At 39.2% G+C, this 11,408-nt stretch overlaps 1 protein-coding gene across 1 annotated transcript; it reads right to left on the reverse strand.

Annotated features, from left to right (window-relative positions):
- Positions 1 to 2,142: 2,142 nt before the first annotated feature.
- LOC129226828 (protein GVQW3-like) lies at positions 2,143 to 2,685 on the reverse strand. The gene has a single exon (XM_054861455.1). The coding sequence runs from the start codon at positions 2,683 to 2,685 to the stop codon at positions 2,143 to 2,145; it is 543 nt and encodes a 180-aa protein (XP_054717430.1).
- Positions 2,686 to 11,408: the final 8,723 nt, after the last annotated feature.

Below are 11,408 nucleotides of genomic sequence, written 5' to 3' on the forward strand. Positions count from 1 at the left end.
AAATTTGGCAGGCATGTTCGCATGATTACGAAAGTAACCACTAAGAAAGGATTTTTCGAAATCTCAATTAGTTCGGGAGAAATTAATTAAAACCTCTTAATTTCTGCGAAATTAAAACCTGTCGTTGAATTCAAATCCCATATTTTCGAAGGCTTTCCTCCATTCAAATCATTATTCAATACTTCATCTCAACTTTTGGTCGATAGCGAACTATAAATTTGATATTGTTTTTGTTTCTCACGTGGTTCTTCGAGGCTTTTCTCAAGTCAAATCATAATGTTTCTGTCTATTGCTTTCATTTTTTCAAAACTGGAAACGAAGTTTTTAAGAACATCATCACAGGCGGACTATCCTTTTGAATTCAGAAGAGTGCAGTTTCCTGTTAAAGTTTGCTTTGCAATAACCATTAATAAGTCACAAGGACAGACATTAAAAGTAGCAGGGACCTATTTAAGAGAAGACTCTTTTTCACACGGCCAATGTTATGTAGCTTGCTCCAAAGTCAGTTCATCAAGCAACTTAATAATTTTAGCACCAGAAAAAAAAACTAAAAATGTTGTATACAAGTAAGTTCTTGCTTAAACGTAGGTTGTATCAATAAAATGTGGATAGCCTGTGTTTGCAAAGATAATCAATACTTTAAAAGGATCGTTAATAACAGTTAAAGATCGGTTAAGGACAAAGGCATATATGTAAGGAATCCAGGGGCCCCGGGATCCTCCCCAAATTAGAAAAAGTTATAGGTAATACGTAATTATTATAGGGGATTTTCGAAACTAGGTGCACCAAGCACTGTTAACCCCTGCTAATTCCATTACCCGAGCAATGCCGGGTAAGGGAATGCTAGTCTTTTATATAATTAAAAACTGAGCGTATCTATGTATGTCCAAGCTTCTTCTCCCGAACGACAGCGAACTGACCATCGAACCAGGTATCGATGGATTCGTAATCTTCCCGTCTTCATGTTTGGCTATTTAACACAATCCTCCGATAATAATTAGCGGAGATATCAATCGAAAACTATTAAATATGACTCTTAGATTTCAAAACCAAATCCCTATTTTTCGAAGGCTTTCCTCCATTCAAATTATTATTCAGTGCTTCATCTCAACTTTCCGCAACAATGCTCTTATTCGGAACTCCAGCGCTCGAATACGCTACCTTGCGGTGATTTATAAAACTGCGAATGCAACTAAAACATTGCCACGTTGCGCTCCACGTGTGTCTGTTGACGTAAACGCGGTCAGTTTGTTCTGAGTAACGCATTCAACATGTCTAAGAACGCCTTCAACAACAGAAATTAATTCATCCCTTAGTAGTATTCTTGAGCTTCTCAAAATAATGTTAGTTTTCCTTATTTCTTTCAAAAAAGTATTAAATGGTGGAAGCGTAAACAAGAAAACTCTGGATTAACAAAATTGGATAACGTTATACCAGGTAAAATTTTTTATTGTTTTGTGTGAATTTGTAAGAATATGAGTTTTTTTTAATCTTAAATTAATTTAACTAATCATATTTTACAGCAGCATTTGGTTGGAATGGACAGTATGCAAAATATTTTCTTGAATTTATTATCGTACGAGGGCGAGTCAAATGAAAGTGAGCCAATGCGAATATATGACAAAAGGAGTACTTTATTTAAAAGTAATCACCATGGGCATTTAAACATTTGTCCCATTGACTAACGAGTCGCGTGATTCCATTCTCATAAAACTCCTTGGGTTGCTGCTTCAAAAATTCTGAAACTGACTCCTTCACGGCATCGTCCGACACGAATCTGGTTCCCTTTAGGTGTTTTTTCAATTGCCCGAAAATGAAAGTCGCAAGGCGACAGGTCGGGGCTGTAGGGCGGATGATGCAGCGTTTCCCACTTGAACTTCGCCAGTTTTGTCTTAACCACATCAGCGACGTGGGGACGGGCATTGTCATGCAGCAAGATGACCCCATTCGTCAATCTTCCGGGTCGTTTGTTCTTGATAGAGACACGCAGGCGATCCAGCGTTTCGCAATATCGGGCACTATTGATAGTCTCTCTAGGTTTAGCAAATTCGATCAGTAATGGCCCCTGACGATCGAAAAAAAAAGTCAACAGCACCTTACCTGCGGAGATGACGGCCTTTGCTTTCTTTGGGGTTGGCGAATTCAAATGTTTCCACGTAAGCTCTGCCGGCGTGTTTCAGGCTCGTAGTGGTGGCACCATGATTCGTCCCCTGTCACAATTGCAGTCAAGAAGTCGTTACCCTCATTGTGATACCGGATCAGATGAGTCAAGGCAGCGCCGAACCTCTCTGTCTTCTGGCGGTCGTTCAAAATCTTGGGCATCCATTCAGCACACAAGAGCCGATAACCGAGATGGTCATGAATTATGGTGTGAACCGAACCGTGACTGATGTTCACATGCTCTGCCAGTTCATCGATGCTTATCCTCCGTTCTTGTCTAATCAGCTCATCAACCTGTGCAATTGTGTTGGGGGTGATTGCACGGTGGCTTTGGCCCGGTCTTGGATCGTCTTTGCAACTTTCACGTCCTTCTTTGAACCGTTTGCACCAACGCTTCACAGTGGCCAATGAAATGAAATGTTCACCGTACACGGCAGCCATACGGCGACTAATTTCGTGTTGGGAAACACCTTCAGCAGTCAAAAACCTGACCACACCACGCTGTTCATCTCTTGGAGCGTCCATTATGTCACGAACCGATTTCAACCCGGATTATGGGAACATTAAAGAACTATTATCCTCACACTTACGTATCACTTTTGTAAATGAGGGTTACCTGTGTGCTGCGCGCATGCGTCGCGGTTGATGGACTGAGCCATTATTGCGCAGGGTAGGTTGGCTCACTTTCATTTGACTCGCCCTCGTAGAACAAAATGAAAAATGTTTAACCGAGAAAGAATTTACTTTATTCCTTTTATTCTCAGCTGAAAGGTTTCGCCAAATTTGTTTAGGGTTATAGTTTTGGAATGTGCGAGCAAAGTAGCCTTGGCGAGATTTCGCGTTTTTAGTTGAACCATTTTTAATTTTTATCATGAGTGGAATAAAATGATAGTAAGATTACAGAGTTCGATAAGTAAAAAGAAATAATGGTCAATCAACTGAAAAGAAAACTACCACCATATATAAACTGTGAGTACACATTTTATTTATTTTGTTCTGAGTGAATTTGAATAAATATCAGTTTTTCAATTCGATGAAGAAAAAAAAAACGAACTTAACAACATTGATTGGACACTTTTCCTTAACCTAATTCCACATAAATGATTTAAATAACCTTTGTTACTACAGTATCCTACTGAAATAGAAAGTATGCAAATAAATTTTCTTGAAAATATTTATCGCAGAACAGATTGAAAAATCCAGAAAGAACGTTAAGAATTTGAACAATAAAAAATAAAAGTTGGCCAAAAATCTGTTTATAAGGTTATGGTTTTAAAATTGTGTGAAAGAATAATGTATCTTGACAAGATTTCGCATATCAGGTAAATCATTTCCATGACGAATGAATTAAATGCATGATTTTTTTAGATATCCAATCATATAGTCATAGAAATAAATTATCTAGTGTTAAACGTTACTCTTGACAGTCTGCCACGTATGTGCACTATGTGACAAAAATGTCAACAAATGCCGGAAATGTCACGAAACTCAACTTAATATGTACTAATGTATAGAAAAACCGGTACAAAATGAAAATGCCGTTCGAAGCGAACCAAAAATTTATGAATTCCGAATTCAACATCATGAAAATGGCTGCTTCAGAACAACTTACTGTGTGTTCTGCATTAATTGTTTACTTTCGTAATACTTTTTGGTTTCTAATCTCTTTCTATATGGGTCAGAATAACCAAAAGACTTTGAAAAATCTTTTCAAATGAATAAAGCGAAAAAATCATACATAACAACAAAAATCACAACACTTTTAGCATTTTCTTCGTTACCACATGCGTTTGTTTTAGTTTTTAATTCCGCCATTAGGACAGTGACTGCAGTGCCCCCTATAGTTCGTTGGAGTTGCGAATTAAAATGTATAGCGTGAAGAAAATAATTGAGATGAAAGATCTGTTGCCATTTTTTTCTCGAATATGAACAGGTAAAATTCTTGTTTTTGTTTTGAGGCTTTTCCTGTAATAAGGGAATTTAAAATGTTTATTTTTTGGGGGTTTTCCGCAATCTGCCGCAAAATTTCAGACTTTTTTTTTGGTTCAAGCCTGAGTGTTGAACTCGCGTCACTTGACATAACTTTCATTTTCGAGGTGGACCGTGCAAAGCCGGGTGACGCAGCTAGTTTCTTCATAAATCATGCTCAATAGTGTGATTTGGAGGCAATGAGACTTGAAAAAAATATCTACTTCTGAAGCTTCGTCAAGAACTTTCTTTAAATCAAATGATGCTTTTTTTATACTGCCATAACGATGATACACTGACACTTACTACTCCAATTTAGAGCAGCCCTTTTTTATGCCTTAAAGTTTCTCTTTTTCTGAAATTACTGTGGAAAATAATTAATTTATGCGACTCGTGGCGGAACCCTTCTCATCATTCGCGGAATCCAAGTGTTCCGCGGACCACACTTTGGGAATCGCTGCTCTAGTTTTTAAAATGGAATTGCAAAAAAGTTTTAGAGTAGACGGAAAAAAAGAAGGGGATTAGAGGTTTTTAAGACGTTCTACCTAGAAAGTCCAAGGTCATTAGTCCAAGGTCCATTGAGTCCAAGGAACCTGTTAACCCAGCCATTGGTACCAATGACCAGTGGCAAGATTTAATGGTTAAGTCAGTATCGGAGCCCCTAAAGCTCGGGGTGCGTGATGAGTGAGACCAATCTCTAAGGAAAATTCCTGAACAGTCTGTCGATAGTCTATGAAAAGGAGACCACTCAAGATGTGAATCTGATCTTGAGGATTGGAGGGCCAAATTTCACGTTGCAAATCCGCAGTTTCATTCTGACCCGAACAAAATGTTTCAACCCGTACGTAACCGTCCTATACGAAAATGCATTTTCGAGACATGCTTTTAGTATTCCTTTATACCATTCCGATTCCTTTTCGTCATGTGCAACCTCGACTTCAAACCAGGACTGCTGATCGCCATTTAAAAACATGCTTTAGAGCAATGAAAATGAAACTTTTTACTTTAAGGTTACATAAAGTTACCCTTTTCAGCAGATTGGCTACATTTTGTATTATAAGTAATCACGACAACCCTACCTTTGTTCTCTTATACCCTATTTGTCCACGTGTCCGCTCTTTCACGTTCTAAGTCAAGTTCCCACTATTTCCTCTACAACGCTTGTATGCTATCACTCAAGAAACCTTCATTTACCAAACATCCCAACTACCCTCGTTAATTCAGTTCCAAATTAGTTTCGATAATCAAGAGTTCGCACTTTCTTAAGTCACTCCTCATTTTGTAACGACTCTTCCACCAGTAACTGCATTCAGCTGCCTTCTAGCTATACTGTAAAAGCAAATCAGAAACGTTAAAGAAAAGCAATGGTTAAAGGTTAGTAAGCTTTATAAAATTATCCTAGAATCTTTCTGAAGAATTTAGAAATCTTTCCGGTCAACGTCAGTCATGTCTCTGGAACAAATCAGGAAAATTCCGAGAAAACATAAGGAGGCACAAAATACTAGCTTGGCACCTTCCTGATTTACCAGAAAAGCTCTTAGAACATTATTGCAACAATAGCCAAACCAAATACAGAATAGCAGGTAAGTACCAAGTCTCTTATTTGCCTGCAATCCTTGCAAAGCTAAGGAATCTAGAGACTTATATTTCGCTCTCATTAGAAACTGAAACAATCTGGATGGACTATAATTGAAACTGAAGGTGTTACTTGATAAACACGCTCAATTGATCATTAAACAGGTTTTTAAAATATTTTTCACAACAGTAAGAAGTCTGCATTCGTGCATTCAGGAAACTTTTGACAATGATACTTGATTAGCACAGGAAATTGTGAAAACCTAAGAAATTCCGGAGTGTTGCCCGACAGGGCCGTATCCAGAGGGCCCCAAACTCGAAATGTTTCGTAAAGTAAAACAGAAAAAAGTTTTTTTTCACGCTCTTATTCCAGAAAGGTAAACAACAAAGATTTTCTCATTCTTAATTGTGTAACTATTAAACGAGTGAAAATTTGAAGAAATACAGAATAAGCAATTCTAGTTCCATTAGCTGCGAAGCATACTGGAAATTTGGACACTTAATAGGACTTTTCCCAATTCAATTCAGTGCCGTATGGGGCAGGGCTGTCAGTTTAGTAGATTTCCTCTCCTCTCCTCAAAACTCTTATAAAACTTACACTACGTCGATTTCGGAACCCCCCAAGGATCTGGCCCCTAGTTTTCGAGGGCATAGGCTAGTGTCTGATTACTAAGGTGTGCCTACCTGATCTCCTTGATACATTCTGCGTAAAAAAATGTAAAAAATATGATTCTCGCGTTTTTGTAGCATATTTCTCAAGATAAATTTTTATGAACTAAACTATCTTTGTGTGCGTAACTTTTAAAGGGTTTTGTTTGCCTATTTTGCTTTACATTTTTGTAGTCTCAATCACCACCATTTAAGGCCTCAAAATACAGATTTTTATATCTATTTTTCAAAAATTTTACCGGGGGAGAAACCCCCCGTCCCCCTGAAATTATGGATATTCTACATCCCACTTAAAAGTCACTCTTATGTTAACCTTCTCACTACAGGATGAATCACAAATAATGAGAAATTAAAATTAAAATTGAAACAGCAGGGGAGCATTAAAAAACGAGACAAAAACGTGTGTACGTATGTGGGTGCGTCCAGGGCAATGTGCGAAAAGCGAAACCGGTCCCCTCCCGAAATAAAAAAATTCTGGATAAGGCCTTGTTGCCCGAAACTAACCTGTGACGTTTCGGAAGTACGAATTGGGAAATTATAAGGATATATAGTCTTTTCTCTTTCTGTTATATTGGTGGTAGAGTCCAACGAAAATGGGACTTGGCCTAAGAGTGTGCGAGTTTCAGATATTTACTTCCTTTTACAAAAAAGGAAGTATTGTATTTGCGAAAAAATTTTCACTCAAAAATCGAACTTAATTTCCATTTTACTCACCCCCGAATAAATGATTTTTTTTTTCGACTCGACAACACGTGGGTAAGTGCCTAAGAACGTATAGACACGTGAAATATCCATTTTGACGATTCCCGAGTTAATTACAATGAGTTTTCTCGTGACTTCTGTATGTACGTACGTATGTGCGTATGTATGTCGCTTAACTCAAGAAGGGTATGTCGTAAAAAGTTGAAATTTGGTACGTAGACTCCTAGTGGGGTCTAGTTGTGAACCTCCTCTTTTGGTAGCATTCGGGTGTTTCTAAGGGGGGGTTGCCCCTTTTGGGGGGGAAATCATTGTAAATTTCGATGTAAACTCAAGTGGTGTTACAACTTGGCGGACAATTGGTGATATATCACCAGTCGTTTGGTTGTCAAGTTTTGTCACCAACTTAGCGACAAATTTGACGATTTTTTTATTATTATTTTTTTAATCTGATTTTAAATTGGCCACTATTGGTGATATTTAAAGAGTAAACTGTTGAATCACATTAAAATTGCTAGTGATGGGGAAATGACATTAAATTGGGGTAAAAAGAAGTCATGTGATGCAAACAGCAGCTCGTTTTACTTGATTTGGTACTGATACAAGAAGAGAAGGAGGGAATATTCTGTAAGTTACTGCTGTTATTGATATCATCTCACCCTGAAATTTCAAAACAGCGCTCAAACAAAATAATAAAATCAGTAAAAACTATAGTCAGTGCAGAAGTATTCAGATGTAGCAACTTGAGACGGAGGAAGTAGTTTTATCTAGATGTACTTCTTTAAATTTTAACAATCGTCGGGGAACAAATCGCATCTCCGTCTAACCTACGAAAAAGATAACTGAGACATAAAGAAAGATGTCACATGATAGCGAAACCTCCTGTGACAGAATTTTCTTTGTGTTCTATGCGCGGGCCAATTTATCAAACAAACTGGCTTTATTGCTTTTCTGAAACGGTGGCAGAGAACTGCTAGAGACAACTATTGCCGCCAGACGATGAATTATATTTTCGTTTTCCTTCTGCTCATTCCATAAATTGATCTGCTCTAATGAATGGAAACAGGATTTTTACAGATAATGGCTAAGCTCGTACGATTCTTTTGTACGGAGAACATCAGAGCTACTAATATCTTGCAAGAAAATCATTTGATTAATGTGTCAGCAAACATTATCTTAAGAAGGAAATCTTAAGCCATCACTGTTTAAAAAAATCCTGAAATTTTGCGGTGAAAGTTACTGGCATCCATGTTGCCAGTAACTTTTACTGTAAAATCCTCTTTTACTCTAAAATGTTGAAGAAGAATAAACGATAGCTAAAAAACGCAAAATGTTAATAGCAGGTTCGATCTCGGGACCTTCGGATTGGCATGCGACTTTGCTGCCCGCCATACAGGTTAGGACACATCGAGTGAGGGGAAATACGGTGTTATGTGCTTTGCACTGTAAGTCAAGTGGTGTATCAATTGGCGCTGCAATCGTTTATTTTTCTCGGTACAATTTATTGAAATGTTTTTCTGTAATGTAAAAGGGCCGTGGTAGCCTGATCGGTAAGGCATTGGACTCGGGGCCGGAGGGTCTCGGGTTCGATCCTCGCTGGTCGAAGACCCACCGTCGTCATTAAAGGGGACTGGGCGACGTTAAATATGCTCGTGGTCTCAATGTCCTCCAAGTGAAACGATACCTCTGGGGGTGCTAGCACCAGGTAGCTATTAGCTCTTGGACTAGTTCTAAATTCTCATTAACTGTTCGATCCGGTGATGGTGCTGCCATCTATCGGTATATAAAATAATGGAGGCAAGGCACTTAGTATGCAGTCCTCGACATAAATACAGTTGAAGTCAGTTGTGACTCTTAATAGGATAATGTAAACACTCCATTTTACAGTAATATTTACCATAAAATGTTTCTGAATTTTTAATGGTGCGCTCAAAACATTTAGATAATTTTACGTTGGAAGAGAGTTACTATCTGCACTCAGTGAAGGAAATTCTAAATAATCTGTTCCACATTCATTGATATTGAATACGACCGGATTACTGATGCGGGTTGGAGAAAAAAATCGAATGTAAAAAATATATATAATAGGATGGGCCGAAAAAAATCGAAACTCTGCAGTTCACTTATCCTTAATGCAGAACGTTTGTGGACACTCTAACACTAATTACGAATACTATGCTAAATTTTGACTGTGGGTGAATGTCCTCCTTTCTGGCAAAACACTTGAAATTTAGAGATTTTTAGAAAAAAATCAAATAAAGAGAATATTTACAAACTATTTTAAGCTCCGCATAACGTTTAGCCTTAGTGCGTGAATTTTGTAGCCTCGTAGCACAAACTACTGCATTAAATTTCAAGCCTGTGAATTAGTTCTGCTCTGGCACGAGGCCTGATTTCTGAGAATGTTATAAAAAATTCCTTAAACATGAGTCACAAATTACAAAGTAGCTACATACCTAATTCGTTGCAATACTTCGGATTTTTAATCTCCTCAACGACAACATAAGACTCCCTTGCTCAAAAGACTAGAGTGGACTTAGACTGAACCCCCCGAATCAGGGACCAGTCTAGACATCATGAAAACTATTTTTAGTTACGTTTAAGCCCACGTTGTTGGATTTGAAAACCGTCTTTTTGGCGGAGCAGATTCTGGTTTTTGTCTTTTACATTTTAACGAAACCGCATTGGAGCATTTCTTCCAGTTCGTTCGATTGGACAACGCCATCCCCGAAACTTTACTCCAGTCCAAGGCATTTGTAGGAATTCCTCATCATTTGCGACCAAAACTGTATCTTAAAGTAATTGATTCCGTCATTGTTCAGAATGAACTGTTGTTTCTCTTGAAAATATTCTGTTAAGTACACTCCTGTTTGTGAATATTGCAAACCCACGAAGGACTTATGCGAGTGATCTGAAAATTGCAGGAAATGTAAAGTAGGGCATGATATACAAATGATTATAATTGCAGACCGGTAGCGCATGCGTATGCTAAGCAGCGCCCTCTGAACGGTGGATCGAACCGAATATAAATAGACGGCTGTAGCGAGGCGTGTATGATTATCGGTGGTTATACGCTAGAGTAAACGTTAACTGAATCTTTACTATGCCTCTTCGACGAAAGAAAGCGAAATTTGAGCAAATTTTGGAGTTTGAACGGGGCAGAATCGTCGGCCTTCGTGAAGCTGGATTGTCTTATCGTGCAGTAACCGCTCGTGTGCAGCGTAACAGCAGCACAATCATGCGTGTTTGGAAGCAGTGGACGAACGGGGGTCGGACAGCTCGGAAATCCGGGAGTGGACCCCGAAATGTGACGTCAGCTCGCGATGACAGACACCTGCTGCGTATGGGGCTGAGGGATCGCACAGCTTCTTCTAGACAATTGGCAGCACAGTGGTCAACAGCTACAGGTGTTTCATTGTGTGCTTCATAAGTTCGGAGACGTCTGCTGCAGCGTGGGCTGCGCGCAAGGATTCCTTTATACAAGATTCCTCTCACGCAAAACCATCACCGGTTGCGGCTACAATGGGCCAATGTGCATAGGAGCTGGCGTGCTGATTGGCAGCAGGTCATCTTTTCTGACGAATCCCGCTGCAATTTGTGGCACCATGATGACCGAATTCGTGTCAGGCGCTATGCCGGTGAACGGCACATTCCGGAATGCATTATCAAACGCCACAGGGGACGAACACCCGGAGTTATGGTCTGGGGTGCCATAGCGTATCATGGACGATCACAATTGCTGCGAATCGTGGGCAATTTGAACAGTACCCGATACATAAACGAAGTTTTACAGCCCCAAGCTATTCCTTTCCTGCAATGATTGCCGGGGGCTGTATTCCAGCAGGATAATGCCCGTCCACATGTCGCCAGGACTGTCAAATCCTACCTGGATTTGCAGCTGGTACAGCTTCTTCCTTGAACTGCATATTCCCCGGATATGTCACCAAATGAACATGTGTGGGATTTCGTTGGGCGGCGTCTCGCTCGTGGTCCTCGTCCTGTTGCTTCGACAGACGGACTTTGGTTGCGCCTACAACAATATGGAATACTCTTCCGCAGGCAGATATTCAAACTTTGTTTCACTCCATGTCGAGTCGTGTAGCAGCTCTTATTGCGGCGCGTGATGGTCACACAAAATACTAACTTTTATCTCTTTTTATCGTTTGTTTGGCTTGAAAATGTAATCATTTATTTGTACCATTACCACTCAATTGTGTATTAAATTTCATTTAATTATGATGCTTCCTTCATGGTGTTGCAATTTTCACAAACAGGAGTGTATATTAACAGACGCAAAGGTGCATATGAAAGAACTATAGGCATATGTAGAATCCTAA

The sequence above is a fragment of the Uloborus diversus genome, chromosome 7, assembly GCF_026930045.1.
Source record: "Uloborus diversus isolate 005 chromosome 7, Udiv.v.3.1, whole genome shotgun sequence".
In the NCBI taxonomy this organism is placed as follows: Eukaryota; Metazoa; Arthropoda; class Arachnida; order Araneae; family Uloboridae; genus Uloborus; species Uloborus diversus.

Excerpts from the sequence above, each read along its gene's own strand:
- LOC129226828 (XM_054861455.1), bottom strand. The coding sequence starts at position 2,685 with ATGGACGCTCCAAGAGATGAACAGCGTGGTGTGGTCAGGTTTTTGACT.